Consider the following 16,197-nt stretch of genomic DNA (forward strand, 5'->3'; position numbering starts at 1 on the left):
CTTTCCTAATTAAGCCCTTTGTCTTCCTCTGCTGGACTCTGAATTTCTCCCAGTCCTCTGGTAGGCTGCTTTTTCTTGCTAATTTGTATGCTTCATCTTTTGTTTTGATACTATCCCTAATTTCCCTTGTTAGCCACGGATGCACTACCTTCCCTGATTTATTCTTTTGCCAAACTGGGATGAACAATTGTTGTAGTTCATCCATGCGTTCTTTAAATGCCTTCCATTGCATATCCACGGTCAACCCTTTAAGAATCAATTGCCAGTCTATCTTGGCCAATTCACGTCTCATGCCCTCAAAGTTACCTTTCTTTAAGTTCAGAACCGTTGTTTCTGAATTAACTAAGTCACTCTCCATCCTAATGAAGAACTCAACCATATTATGGTCCCCCTGACATCAGCCTGAAGAACGGTCTCGACCCGAAACGTCACCCATTCCTTCTCTCCCGAGATGCTGCCTGACCTGCTGAGTTACTCCAGCATTTTGTGAATAAATCATATTATGGTCACTCTTGCCCAAGGGGCACATCAAGACTGCTAACTAATCCTTCCTCATTACTCAATACCCAGTCTAGAATAGCCTGCTCTCTCGTTGGTTCCTCTACATGTTGGTTTAGATCTCTCTTGGCATTTATTCTCCTCACAAGGATGTCTCGCACACCCACCCTTGTCTATCTAACCCAGTCATTGCATCCAGTTACACCTTCCAGGATGTATTTATCCAGCTTGCCCAAAAATATGTGGTGATGTTCTCTTTTTCTCCAGAAAAGCTACCTGACTCTTGAGTTACTCCAGCATTTTGTGTCTATCTTCGATATAAACCAGCATCTTCAGTTCACTCCTACACCTCTTTCCTGTATTAGGGTGACCAGAACTGCACAAAAGACTCCAAATGCAGCCTAACCAAAGTCTTATGCAGTTGCATCAATACCTCCTGACTCTTGTATTCAATGCCCCTAGCAATGAAGGCAAACATACCATATGCCTTCTTCACCACCCTGTCTATTTATGCTGCCACCTTGAGAGAGCTATGAACTTAGACTCCAGGATCCCTGTGCAGATCAATGCTCTTAACGGTGTTGCCATTAACTGCATACTCTCTCCTTCAACCTCCTAAAGTGCAACACCTCACATTTGCTTGGATTAAACTCCATCTGCCATTTTTACGCCCGTTTCTGCAGCAAATCCACATCTTCTGACAGCCTACTTCAGATTCCGTAAACTTACCCACCAACCCATTTACATTTACTTCTGGGTCATTTAAAAAATATGCTGCTAATACAATAATAATGCTAACACTAAAATCAATATATCATAATATGACTCTTACGTTTATCCCATAGGGACTGAACTCACCTTTAATTATAATCTTGATTGCCTTGGCAATGAGAAGACTATTTGCAAGTGCGGGGCGCCAAACTGCAGTGGATTCCTCGGGGTCAGACCCAAGGTGAGAATTATTTTATCCAGGCGTAAAACATGCAAAAGCAACACAGATAATGATACATTTGGCCAATGACTTGATTTGTGTGAACTCAATGCAATTTGGATTAAAAGAGATTGGAAGTGCACATGGTTTTTCCAGTTGTGGGTTCATCAGATCGCAAAATAATTACAGTCAAATCTTTTTGAAATGAAGAATGACATGGCCTTTGCTGTTATCGTTGCATGATGGAGGGTACGTTTAAAATTCTTTGACAAATGTATAAAAAGATGCCTAGTTGCCCTACGAATGCAGCATCATCTGCAATCACAGAATGTTTAAAAATTCTGATTTCCTATTTTTCCTACCTAAGCAGAATAATATTTCATGTTTCTCCACATAATTTCCCACCATCCTTTTGTTGCCCACTATCAGAATTTCTGCTTAATTTCCCACATAATTTTGTATTATCTTTAAATTTAGATGCATAACACTTGGCCTGTTTCTCTAAAACATTTATTGTACTCGCTGACAGGTACAAGTATGCAGACACAATCCCTGTCATACTCCACTAATTTACAGAAACGACAGCACAAAAATGGATTGTTAACTTGTTCTAATTATCAATCAGTTCCCAATTCATCCTTGTATATTACTGTTATTTTGTGTAACTGCATTAGCCATTATGCATGGCATTTCATTTGTAAAAATCTGAATAAACTCTTACATTAATTTTCTTCCCTCACCCACTCGCCGATCCTCACCCCCACCAATCAACTGCTTCAACACCTCATATAACCTCGTAGCATAATAGATTCCCCTTTCTTTGAAAATTCCCCTTTCTTTGATTAATATAGGATTAAACCAATAATTGCCAAATTATGGATATTTTTTACATTAAAATCACAGGTCTCTGATATTGTTTTGATTAATGTAGCACTGGATTTAAAGACTTTTTCCGTACTTTGTGATCTCGGTTTGACTTCAAAGAATATAATTTGGTGGAAATGTAATTAAAACTTTGGAGGAATGATAACTACTGGAGGAAGATGTGATTTCATTATTTTATGATTACTTCCTTCCCTTTTGGAAGTATTAGTGAAGTATTCAATGTGGAGATGCATTACCTACATTCAGAGGACCATTTGTGACCTCTGTCTAGTTTAATGAAACTGGCCAGCTGAATACTATAAACTTGCTTATATTATCCTGCCAATACATTGTCACACAAGTATCTCGTAACTGAGGGGGTTAAATCTGAAGGACCCGATCAATTTTGTTCATCTAAAATTATAGTCATAGAGTTGTATAGCATGGAACAGGTCTTTTGCCCAACTAGTCCATGCTGACCAAGATGCCTCCCTGAGCTAGTGCCATTTGTCTGCATTTGGCCCATATTGTCTGCATTTGGCCCATATTCATGGAAACCTACCATTTCCATGAATCTTTTTTAAAGGTTGCAGTTGTACCTGCCTCCTCCACTTTCTCTGGTATCTTGTTGCATATACCCACACCCTCTATGTGAAAGCCTGCCCCTCATCTCCTTTAATCTTTTCCTTCTCATCTTAAATTTACACCCTTCAATTTTAGACTCCCCTACTGTGAGAAAAAGACTGAACATTCTACACTGCTATCATTGAGTCCGTCCTCATCTTCTCCATCATGGTCTGGTCAGCCACCAAGCACAACATCCGGAGGCTGCAACGGATCGTTTGCACAGTTGAGAAGGTTGTTGGCTGCAACCTACCCCCATTGACAAACTGTACACTGTAAGGGCCAGGAAGCGAGCGGGCAAGATCATCTCTGACCCCTCTCACCCTGGCCACAAACTCTTTTAAGCACTTCCCTCTGGAAGGTGACTCCGGACTGTCAAAGCAGCCACAGCCAGACATAAAAACAGATTTTTTTCCACGAGTGATAGTTCTACTCAATAACCAAAGTCTGTAGCCTCTTTTTTGCTCTGGTTTATTTTCACCCACATGTTTAGACTGTAATGGTGTATCCTTATTGTTTTGATGTGTTTATGCTTTATTCTTAATTGTTAACTGTATGTTTTGTGTTGTCATTTGTGAGCGAAGCACCAAGGCACATTCCTTACATATGCATACTTGGCCAATAAACCTATTCATTCATTCATTCATTCATCTCTACTTGGATCCAGTCTCAGCTACATTCTTGTGAATCATTTCTGCACATTCTGTAGCTTGGTCACATCCTTCCTACAGTATGGTAACCAGAGTTGTGCACAATATCCCAGGTGCTGTTCCTCCAACATCCGATACTGCTGTGCATAATATCCGAACTTTTGTACTTAGTACCCATCTGGTGAAGGTAAGTATACCATATGCCATCTTTAGCACCTTGTCAACCTGCGTTGCCACATTCAGAGAAGTAGGTACTTTGTTCTATCATTTCCTAGGGACCGGTCATTTAGTGTGCAAGTCCTCTCCTGGTTTAATTTTCCAAAATATATAAATTCCCATTTGTCCGCATTAAATTCCATTTGCCATTCCTTTATCCACTTTTCTAATCTCATGTTTAATGAAACAAATTAGGCCACGGAGCAGCATATCCCGTAAAGATTTTTGTTTTGTTTTCTACCCAAAAGTCATAAATGAAGATCTGATAGAAATGCATCAAGTTGTGAAATCCTGATTCGGTGTAAATGATGTTAAATAACCAGTTCTCACATTCTGTACTGCTGGTTTGCTGTTTAAAACTAGCGGTTTCTTGCTGTTCTGAACAAAATAAGCACACTAGGCTAACCATTTACGTTTAATTGGAATTTTAGAGTGCAAGCAATGGTTCAGATGATAAAGGAAAAAGGCGGAAAAAGAAAACACGAAAACGCAAATCAAAGAATGAAGGGAAAAAAGCACACGAGGATGAATGCTTCCGCTGCAGAGATGGAGGAGAACTTGTGCTCTGTGACAGGAAAGTTTGTTCAAAGGCATATCACCTGTCCTGCCTTAGTCTTACAAAGCGTCCATTTGGTATGAAATTTATTGATTTATTTTTTTTAATTTAAAATTAGTATCTATTCGCTGTTTATTTGTTAAACAAAAAAATGCTGTGAATTTGGTCAATTATATAGGTTAGCAAGATAAAGCAATGGGCTCCCAAGTTTAAGATGGAATACGTGTGCAGGGTTACACAAAGGGTTAATCAAAGGGTTAATCCTCTGGGGTTGAACAGTAACTTTACCCCAGACCAATACTTTATGCAGACTTTCGAATATCGTACAATTAAAGAATACAAAACATTGTTTTTCTTGCAGGATGCTTAGAGAAGTCCAGAAAATTAGAGTAGATTTGTCCTTAAAGTTTGGATATCCATACTGAAATAAATTTAGTTTTACAGAGAAGGAAGTTCAGAGAAAAAGCCTTTCATTAATTTCATATTTCACATATTCATGCTTTCACTGGCTACCTTTATTATTAATAACTCAGTCATTCATAATTGTCATCCATATTTAAGTCTGCCTCTCTATTTGTGATTACATTTTAAATATTTAGATTTTTCACTCAATTTAATGTGAATAAGATCATCTCCAATATGCCACCGTACAAAACTAACATGCCAGTCTCTGTACCCTATTCCTGTTCCTCAGACTTGTGCAGATTACATGTGCAATAATTTGCTCTTTTCACATTGCTTCCATCACTTGAGCAACTTTGCTTGTTTCTGTATAAAAAAGACGTTGATCAAGAAATGGAAATTGACCTGTCAGATACCAACATGATACACGTTTTCCTCTCCCTCTGTTGCGATGTGACAGTATTGGACACATTGATTGTTGCTCTTTGTTTGATCATATTAAACAACCAAGTTCCAAGACCGTGTTCAACTTGATCCTGATCTTTCAGCATTATTTATTCATGAGTTCATCTGTCCCAGTTATTACATGTGCAATAATTTTGCACCAGTCTTATTTCTTTAGGTTATTTGTTTCATCTGGTTCCACCAAATTTACGACCCCTCATAATTTATTCATTCAACTTTTTTTTAAATCCTGCATTAAAATAATACAGTAATAGTTCCCAAGTTTAGCATCCCAGGCTCCTAACATGGTGCTTCTCTCTTCCATTTACCCCCCACCGCATTTGTCTAAATCCAAGATCAATTACTTGTTCTGTATCCTTCAGACAACTTGTGAAAGTAATTTAGGGTTTAGGTACTATGCTTCAGAGCACACCAAAATTAATTTAAAATATGAGGAATGATTAGGTTAACCTATGATGAGCGTTTGTCGGCACTGGGCCTGTACTTGCTGGAATTTAGAAGAATGAGGAAGGACCTAATTGAAACATACAGAGTAGTGAAAGGCCTGGATTGAGTGGATGTGGAGAGGATGTTTTCACTAGTGGGAGAGTCTAGGACTAGAGGTCATAGCCTCAGAATTGAAGGACATTCTTTTAGGAAGGAGACGAGGAGAAATTTCTTTAGTCAGAGGGTGGTGAGTCTGTGGAATTCTTTGCCACAAAATGCTGTGGAGGCCAAGACAGTGGATATTTTTAAGGCAGAGATAGATAGATTCTTGATTCGTACTTGTCAGAAGTTATGGGGAGAAGGCAGGAGAATGGGGTTAGGATGGAATGATAGATCAGCCATGATTGAACGGAGGAGTAGACTTGATGGGCTGAATTGCTTAATTGTACTATTCCTTATGATCTTATATCACATTCTTAAAATATTCCAAGAAATTGATGGTTGATCAAATGGGAACTTCCAAATCTGTGCTGACTGCTGTTTACTGAACTGATAGTTTTCAAGTTCACCTGCTTACTCCTCTTCCGGCGCTATCAACACCATCACTGACCTCACCAATTCCGGCACTCTACTCTCTAATGCCTCCAACCTTATCGTTCCACAGCCCCGCACAGCCCGATTTTACCTTCTATCTAAAACCCATAAACAGAACTATCCTGGCAGACCCATTGTTTTTGCCTGTTCATGTCCCACCGAACTTATTTCCACCTACCTCGACTCCATCCTATCCCTCTGGTCAAATCCCTCCCCACCTACGTCCAAGACACCTCACATGCTCTCCGTCTCCTCGATAATTTCCGGTTTCCAGGCCCCCACTCCCTCATCTTTACCATGGATGTCCAGTCACTCTACACTTCCATCCCCCACAAGGATGGTCTTGAAGCCCTCCGTTTCTTCCTCGACTGTAGAACCATCCCCATCTACTAACACTCCTCCGCCTAGCAGAGCTGGTTCTTACCATTAACAACTTCTCCTTTGACTCCTCCAACTTCCCCCAAACCAGAGGTGTAGCTATGGGCACTCGCATGGGCCCTAGCTATGCCTGCCTCTTTGTTGGGTGCATCGAACAATCCCTGTTCCAGACGTACACTGGCCCCATCCCCGAACTCTACCTCCGCTACATGGACGACTGCATTGGTGCTACCTCTTGTACCCATGCACAACTCACTGACTTCATACATTTCGCCACCAATTTCCATCCTGCTTTTAAATATACTTGGACTATCTCCAACATCTCCCTACCGTTTCTGGACCTCACCATCTCCATCACAGGAGACAGACTAGTGACTGACATCTACTACAAACCCACTGACTCCCACATCTATCTGGACTACAGTTCTTCCCACCCTGACTCCTGCAAAAAGTCTATCCCCTACTCCCAATTCCTCCGTCTACGCCGCATCTGCGCACGGGATGAGGAGTATCACACTAGGGCATCAAAGATGTCCTCTTTCTTAAGGAAACGGGGCTTCCCCTCTTTCATTATAGATGAGGCTCTCACTAGGGCTTCCTCTAAATCCCGCAGCTCTGCTCTTGCTCCCCCTCCCCCCATTCGTAACAAGGACAGAATTCCCCTTGTCCTCACCTTCCACCGCATCAGCCAGCGTATCCAACAAATCATCCTCCAACATTTCCGTCACCTCCAACGGGACCCCACTACTGGCCACATCTTCCCATCTCCTCCCCTTTCTGCGTTCCGCAGAGACCGTTCCCTCCGTAACTCCCTGGTCCACTCGTCCCTTCCTACCCAAACCACCCCCTCCCCGGGCACTTTCCCCTGCAACCCCAGGAGATGCAACACCTGTCCCTTTACCTCCCCCCTCAACTCCAAACAGTCTTTCCAGGTGAGACAGAGGTTCACCAGCACCTCCTCCAACCTCATCTATTGTATCCGCTGCTCTAGATGTCAACTTCTCTATATCAGCGAGACCAAATGCAGGGTGGCGATCGCTCAGTCCGCCTAAACCAACCTGATCTCCCGGAGGCTGAGCACTTCTCTCCCTCCCACTCCCAGTCTGACCTTTCTGTCATGGGCTTCCTCCAGTGCCATAGTGAGGACCACCGGAAATTGGAGGAACAGCGCCTCGTATTTCGCTTGGGCAGCTTGCAGCCCAGCAGTATGAACATTGATTTCTCCAACTTTAGATAGTTCCTCTGTCCCTCTCTTCCCCCTTCCCAGTTTCCCACTGTCTTCCTGTCTCCACCTATATCCTTTCTTTGTCCCGCCCCCCTGAGATCAGTCTGAAGAAGGGTCTTGACCCGAAACGTCACCCATTCCCCCTGACCTGCTGAGTTACTCCAGAATTTTGTGATACCTTCGATTTGTACCAGCATCTGCAGTTATTTCCTACACTGCTTATTCCTCTCCTCCATGAACATGCCTTTGCCTCTGATCTGATGTATTATACTTTTTTTTAAAAACTTTGGTTGCACTGTTGGCCAGATTCCACACTACCAGCGTCCTTCCAATCTCCAGGTTTTACAAATATGCTTATACCTGCCTTTAGCATTCTTTCCTGAATTCTAGCAGAGATATGATGGGCTGTGCCATATGGATTATGTGAACTCTATGCCTTAAAGCACTTTGGGGCTGGCATGTTTCCTTGATTTTAGAACAGTTGCTGAATTTCTGCATGTTAATCTGCAATTGAATGTGAATGTGAACAGGAAACAGAACACAGCTTAAAACTTGATATCAGTAGATTAGTAAAATATATTAAGATAGAATTACAGGAAACCTGTTTTCAGCTGATCAGATCTAGCATCAATTTGTTTAGGGTAAATTATGCCAAATGACCCTGCTTCTATTATTTTGAAGAGATGCCTGCCATAATGGCAGGGTGGTGGTATGCATGATATTTGATTACTTTAGTTGTAAGAGAATATTAGGTAAATTGAGGGCAAATTGACTTGGTTAGTGAATGGCTGAAATCAGTGTTTATGGATAACAGCAGTGTTTTGACAAGCCGTGCCCCACAGGTAAATTTATTGTAGCCTCAACGATTCACCCTATTTAGATGACACTTTGGAAAGTGAGACATTCTAATCTGGTGATGCCTCGGTGATGGGCAGCATTTTCAGCACTTTGGATAAAATTGCAGACTTGCTTCGGAGGAACAATGATAAATTGGTTATGATATAAGTAAATTAGGTTTTTCAATTTGGGACTAAAAGAAATAAAACAAAGTGCCCTTGAGATTGGGGGGGCGGGGTGGAAGGTGAGTCAAAGTACTAGGAATGAAGAGACATAACCATGGATAAGGACAAAATATTAAAGGAGTAGAATGCAATGAGATAAGATTAAAATGCTGGTTAAATATCTGGCATGTAGAGGGATGTTTTATGCATTATATATTGGTTGAGGATGAAGGCTTTGGTATAGAGGGGTGGAAAATGTGAAAGCTTGTTGGAAATATCAGAAGTAAGAGTTGCACGATGAGGGACAAATTACACATACCAAGGACGTATTCCAGGGAACTTAAAAGGTTGATGTTTAGAAGGTTGTTCAAAGTTTTTAACATGTATAGAGGATTTGACAGTGAGGATAAACTATTTCCACTGGCTAATTTAGGACTGTATTATGGTTGCACAATGAATTTAGAACTCTGTATAATGTATAATGTTGGTTGAAATTTGAGACCCTTTCATAAATAATAAATAGTTGATGCTGGGTAATTTATCAAATTCAAATTGTAAAATTATTATTTTTATTAACCAGCACTATTGAGCGCGCATCTTCCATTATCAGTAATCTGTGTGACAAATTACTTCAAAATTTTCAAGTTCTACATTTTGATGTAATTGAAATTTGGTGACGCAGAATGGATATCAACGTCTATGTTAGTTATTAAAAATAAAAATACACAAGGTATTTTAATTTATTGCTGTTTGTCAGTGCGCATTCACTAATACAGATTGGTCATTTTTTTTCAGGAAAGTGGGAATGCCCATGGCACCACTGTGATGTCTGTGGAAAACCCTCTGTTATTTTTTGCCAATTCTGCCCCAACTCTTTTTGTAAGGATCATGAAGAAGGAACAATGTTCAAGTCCACGTTAGATGGGGGTTCTTGCTGCTGCGAACATGACCACTGCAACACAGCGGAACCTCTCGAACGGTGCAAAAACCTGGAAATTTATCCTTCTTTGAATGAGACTGCTAAGTTGGAGTCCAAGAAACCCAAAACCAGCAATCGTATGCCAGTAAACAAAGCACAGTGAATTTACTTGAACTGTAAACACTGTTGATATATACTACCATTGACGCTCTTCACAGATTGTCACACAAGAACTATACAGGAAAGGGCATTCTTGATTCCACTGAGCCATCTCCAGCAGTTTTTTTACTGCATCTGCACTGATAACTCAAAACTGTGGCTACATAACTCAGTAACCAGCACAGCAAAACTACACAGCATTACATTAACACTGGGAATCTTCCTCCTATGAAACACTGAAAATAGGAGAACAAATTTAAAGACCAAAATATAAATTGGTATTGAAACTAGAAATTAATAGCATTTATCAATCATTAAGTGTTAGAAATAAGATACTTAAAGAAATGACACTATTAGTTGCTCTTCATTGTGTTTATATGCGTTAGTGTAGTTTACATTAATAGTTCAGTACCTTTTGTAACCCTGATGGTCTTTATTGCATGTATAATCACTCGTTCAACATTTTAAAATATCTTATCTTCAGGGCTGTTGAACTGTTAAATGTGTGACCACAGAGATTGAAACTGTTTTACTGTGGCTAGTAAATGCAGCAATTGGGGGTCTTTTACTGGAAAAACTCTGGTCAGACAGTTTTTATTTAACTGTAAAAAACAACAAATACAAGTTCTGTTTAGTCAGATGTATACCAAACTGTGGACCATGTTCACCTTAATTGAAAATGTTTAGATTAATGTTCATGTGTTACCTCGTTTTTGTTCTTGTTCATCCTTTTCGGGAGGTTCCTGTATCTTCTAAACTTTGGTCCTTGCAACATCACAGGAGAACGAAGCCAACTGCATATAGATTCAAGTCACATCATTTAACTATACTTTTTTCAAGGCATTGTTCATAGAGTTTGACCTTTAGTTTTAACTTTTTGTGCATCATACTATTCCCATACTACTGTAGCTCTAGCAGAGGTCCAAGAGTAGTTCATTCCACATTGGAGGGTTTTAGATTAAGTGATTATTTTTATTTATCCCAGGTGTCGATAAAGAGTGGTATGTTAGCTTTTTCTAATATCCTATTGTGTGATTAGAATATTGTCTCTAATGTTCTACATTATGTTTTATAGCGATGGCTGCCAATCTTGAGAAAACCTTTAAGGATGGTAAATGAAAGTCATGGGGTTGCGAAGAGAGTAGAACAAAATGAGTTTGATGACTGAACAGTGATAGTGTAGGTTGGTAGGTTTTCATCTCACTGACTCAATGCATTGCTGTCATGTTGTATTGTTTGCAATGTCAGTGTAGTGATTCTTTCCCTTATTTCAGATTACATCCTGAAGTATGGGTCACTGGCAATTTGGATTCACTAAGCACAAAGTCGGAGCTGAAATTTCAGTGTTGCTAGTTCACGCAAATATGTTGGGCACTACCTTCTCTTACTAAACTGTGTTTACTTGCATCGGGATGAATTCATACCCTGCCACATCACCAGTGAAAAATTAGTACATTATTGAAATATGGAAAAAGTAATCTTTCCAGGTGTAAATTAACATTAAAAGAAAATTGCTGTTGTGTTCCTAAAACATTGAAATTATTACATAGGGGAATAGAATTAGTCCAGTGCAATTTGGCAAAAGATGAATCAAATAGCCAGTCCAAATTAATCAGAAACAAATTCTCGCTTTTAAATTCAAGTGCATTGTTCACCTTTCAGATGACAAACTGGATGGATTTCATTTTCTGTCCCAATGGAAATAATTTCAAATTATGCTCTTAATGGATGGTTGATTGCTGGAGGTAACGTGTGTTATACAACCTTGTGCCTGGGAATTGACTTCTGATTGCAATATACAACATGGCAATGTCAACACATTGTATTCTGCCTCTGAACTTAATTCTATTGCCTTGAATAGAATGAATTTTGGAGGCAGAGCAGAACATACTGATTTCACAAAATAGTACTTTTAGCAATATCCTCAAGGATTAATTGCTAGGTCATCTTTAAGTACATATTTGTGCTCTTATAACAAATGTTTATACTCTGAGTGCGTACAAACTTGTAAGTATAGAGTGAACCAAGAAAGACAAAATTAACGTGCCGCATTTTGCATGTACTGTAGCGAGCTCACTGGGGTGATGTTAGGATTTTGCCCATAAAGGTGTGTAAAGCATTGAAAATAGTTCTTGATTTAAGATTCTGGATGAAGAATAAGATGCATGTGATGAGTACTTCTAATTTTTTATTCCAGTTGTGAGTGAATTGACAGTAGTTCATTTGCAAAGTACTCAAGGATTTTAGAATTAAAATGTCTCAAGAACTAAAGATAGACACAAAATGCTGGAGTAACTCAGCGGGCCAGACAGCATCTCTGGAGAGAAGGAATGGGTGACATTTTGGGTCGAGACCCTCCGTCTCAATAACTGCTGTTGCACAAAAAATGGATAAATCTTCATACATTGGCAACTCCAGCAGGTGTTTAATTCAATGGCAGGGCTACCTTAGCTAGGCTACATTTGAAAATTAGAGACCATGTCCTTAAACCTGTCAAAATCTGTCCTTCTGTCAGCTATATATTGATTACCATTGGCCATAGTGTGCAATATCTAATTCAAGCAGTTAATTGTGCAATTGACATGAGGAACATGCCCAAAGTCATCTATGCATAGTCAGTGGATGAAAAATTTGGGCTAATGTGAATAATGGCAATGCACCAGTTACCAATATGAATGGCTCTGATTTTTGCTCAGGTATTAAAAATGGCTCTGATTGTTGAGTTCAAGCAGTTGTGTTGCTGTCACCTCGGACGAGGAGAAATGTTGGATTCTTGTAAAAGCAGAGGGTAAATGGATGGGAAGGCCTTGAAATTTGCATATTTTATGGGTGTAAAAAGGCATAATGAGGCCTAGCTTTTAAGAATTGATAATAACAAACTTGTGATAGATGCTGAAATTGGGTTTATGACCTTCATACATGGATGAGGTGCCTAATATTAGTTTTGGATCTCAAATAACAGCAATCAGTGGATAGGCATTTAACATTGTCAATTTAGATTTTTGTTTACAAGATCAAGGTCAGTCTTTGGGTGAAAATTACAGTAAGGGTAGGAGTTACAATTGTGTCACATGCTGCCTGTATAGTATGAATTCTGGGGATGTAAATGAGTTCAAATTCATTTCCACTTCCACTGTGGGTGAAATTGGATCTTTGTCCATTGCACAAAATACACTCATATCTACTCTGCCACTGTAAAAGAGACTGCCGGTTCATTACTAGCAGTTCAAATTACTGCCTTGACACTAATTTAACCCTCTGCTTAAGATACTTGACTTTGCCTGTTATTGAAACGTAAAATTTTAATCATTTTGTAAAATTGAAACTCAGAATTATTTGATTTAGAAAAGTTTATATGGTATAATTTCTTCAGCTCATCTGTACATGTTTATATCAACAACCAGGTAACAATTACATGTGTCTTGAATTCAGTCTTATTGATGGGACATTATGTATTGAAGCTGCTGTATGCTTTTGACTGTGCACACCTCAACAAGATTTTATTTTTTAAGTTTTGTATTAAAAGACTTGGATACCTAGAGTTGCAACCCATCATTTAACTGTAGAAGTCTGGTTTGTGGCTGAGTACAAACTTAACCATAAAGATGGGATTTGGATTTTCCCTCTGAACCATTGCTCCTTTTGGTATAATTTGAAATTATGGGCTGCATCTGATGGTGCATCGGACAGGGGTGCATCTCTTGGTGCTGCTGCTTCACGGTGTCAGCAACCCAGGTTTGATCCTGACCTCAGATGCTGTTTGTGTGGAGTTTGCATGTTCTCCCTATGACCACGCAAGTTTCCTCCAGATGCTCCGGTTTTCTCTCCCATCCCAAAGATGTGTAGGTTGATTGACCTCAAAATTGCCCCTAATGTGTAGGGACTGGATGAGATGGGATAACATAGAATTAGTGTGGACGGGTGATCGATGGTAGATGTGGACTCAGTGGGTCGAAGGGTCTGTTTCCATGCTGTATCTCTAAACTAAACTAATTCATAATTGCAAACACTTAAACGATGATGTAAATAGTAGCAAATCCTACCATGATTTAAATAGACTGGTGAAAAAGATAAACACTTGGCAGAGAAATATGAAATGCAGAAAGGTATAAAGTGAAGGCACGAGAGATTACATTTGTGAGAATCTTGAGCAAAACAAAACTACTGCAGGTACTCCGCATGTCAGGCAGCATTACCCTCCACAGATACTGCCTGAACTGCTGAGTTCCCCGCTGTGGGACGAATAAAGGAATATATTATTATTATTATTATTCCTCCAGTTTATTTGGCTCCTAGATGAGAGATGATATATGCCAAAGATTACAATTTTTTGGGACAACCTGTTGAGAATTTGAACAGAAATTGACTGGATAATTTGGTATTTCAAAAATAGCAGCATACTTCAATCTCGAGAGAGACCAGAGGTATAAAGCACTGGTCAGGCTGCATTTGGAATATTGAGAGCAATTTTGGGCACCATTTCTGAGGAAGGATGTGCTGGCTCTGGAGAAGGTCCAGAGGAGGTTTACAAGAATGATTCCAGGAATGAGTAGGTTAACATAAGATGAGCGATTGACGGCACTGGGCCTGTACTCGCTAGAGTTTAGAAGAATGAGGGGGACCTCATTGAAACATATAGAATAGTGAAAGGCTTGGATAGAGTGGATGTTTTCACTAATGGGAGAGTCTCGGACTAGAGGTCATAGCCTCAGAATTAAAGGACATTCTTTTAGGAAAGAGATGAGGAATTTCTTTAGTCAGAGGGTGGTGAATCTGTGGAATTCTTTGCCACAGAAGGCTGTGGAGGCAAAGTCAGTGGATATATTTACGGTAGAGATAGATAGATTCTTGATTAGTATGGGTGTCTGGTTATGGGGAGAAGGCAGGAGAATGGGGTTAGGTGGGAGAGATAGATCAGCCATGATTGAATGGCGGAGTAGACTTTTGGGCCGAATGGCCTAATTCTACTCCTATCACTTATGAAGAGTACCAAAATGAGATTATGCTGCAAGTTGCATACTGTTTACACTTCAACTGAAATAATGCATCCAATTCGAAGTACTGTATTGGGAATGAATGTCGAGGCCTTAAACGGCAGCAGAGATTTGCCAGAATGTTACCATGTGAAGAGGCTCGATGAGGTTAAGGGAAGATATAATATGTATTCAATGGTGAGGGAACGTTTGAGAGGAAGGAGAAACTTAATGCACAACAGGGAATGCTTAGGCCTGTTGGTAAATATAGCTCTTGGAAAGCACTTGCACAGATGTGATGGGTCACAGAGCCAATACTTCAATGGAGTTATAGTTTACCATACATTATTGACCTTGAAAATTAGCTATTTCTTGACTTTTAACATCAACTTTAGGATCCAGCAAATCACCAAAGCCTAACAGCTGGTGCTCTATTTTCAAAATGATGTAGTAGCTGTTACAGTTGATACATTTAGAAATTAATGCATGATTTGAGTTAAGGTTTTACGATGATCCCTGTTATTGATTGTTTATAATTTAGGAACTTTGAGAAAGTTAATGTTGGTGGATATATACACTGACCGTATTTGATACTATATTTGATCCTGTGAGCCATTGTGGCAATTGTAAATTGAAATGATAAAGTACTTCAGAAAGGCAAGAGTTAGGATGCGGTACACGAGAGAGTTAGATAGAGCTATAGGGCTATAGTGGAATCTAGGGATATGGCGCGAAGGCAGGCACGGGTTACTGATTGTGGATGATCAGCCATGATCACAATGATCACAATGAATAGCGGTGCTGGCTCAAAGGGTCAAATGGCCTCCTCCTGCACCTATTTTCTATGTTTCTATGATGGAAAGTGGAGAGAGATCATTTTTTCCCCCGTTCCACTGTACACCCTTCCATAGCTCTCTTATTTACATATTCTCTTGTGCAGGTTTTTAGAAAATGGCTTCTGCTGCGGTAATGATGATATTTACTGTCCTTGTTCATATTTGGCCAATGATGGTACTCTTCAGTTTCTGCTTGCTGCAATTAAGCACATGAAAGTAAGTTCTGCTTTTTGATGAGCATCTTAATAAAAAATACAGATATACCCACAAACATTAACCACTATTATAAGCTATTTCAATGTTTAAAGAAAGGATTTACTGAGGAAGCAGGTTGACAGAAATCTGAGTCAAAACTGTTCCATATCTGAGAATTATACCACTAAATTTAGAAAGCGAAAGGCAAGGAAGACATTTCTATATGTTCTATTGTGAGAAAAATCAAAGCCTGATAAATTTGAAATACAGTGCATGCTTAGCTTA

General features: G+C 39.6%; 2 protein-coding genes across 12 annotated transcripts in view; one reads left to right on the forward strand and one right to left on the reverse strand.

The window, feature by feature from the left end:
- Positions 1-13,389, forward strand: part of nsd2 (nuclear receptor binding SET domain protein 2) — a 110,387-nt gene extending 96,998 nt beyond the window's left edge. For all 8 annotated transcript variants that reach the window (XM_078415346.1, XM_078415250.1, XM_078415435.1 and 5 more), the window contains 3 exons: positions 1,344-1,450; positions 4,215-4,416; positions 9,626-13,389. In XM_078415346.1, the coding sequence (XP_078271472.1) occupies positions 1,344-1,450; positions 4,215-4,416; positions 9,626-9,912 (596 nt within the window). In that variant the 3' untranslated portion in view covers positions 9,913-13,389. The remainder of the gene's footprint in view (positions 1-1,343; positions 1,451-4,214; positions 4,417-9,625) is intronic.
- Positions 1-16,197, reverse strand: part of LOC144602897 (uncharacterized) — a 53,829-nt gene that overhangs the window by 24,214 nt on the left and 13,418 nt on the right. The window contains exons 3-4 of one of the 4 annotated variants that reach the window (XR_013548523.1): positions 10,615-10,702; positions 9,596-10,510 (exon numbers count right to left, since the gene is read on the reverse strand). Coding sequence is in view for 1 of the 4 variants with exons in the window: in XM_078416046.1 (XP_078272172.1) it covers positions 10,615-10,702 (88 nt within the window). In the remaining 3 variants the exon portion in view is untranslated. Of the gene's footprint in view, positions 1-9,595; positions 10,511-10,614; positions 15,914-16,197 lie in introns of those variants that run through there. The other 3 variants (XR_013548520.1, XR_013548519.1, XM_078416046.1) reach the window with 3 other exon arrangements.

This window comes from Rhinoraja longicauda, chromosome 1 (genome assembly GCF_053455715.1).
Source record: "Rhinoraja longicauda isolate Sanriku21f chromosome 1, sRhiLon1.1, whole genome shotgun sequence".
NCBI classification, from domain to species: Eukaryota; Metazoa; Chordata; class Chondrichthyes; order Rajiformes; family Arhynchobatidae; genus Rhinoraja; species Rhinoraja longicauda.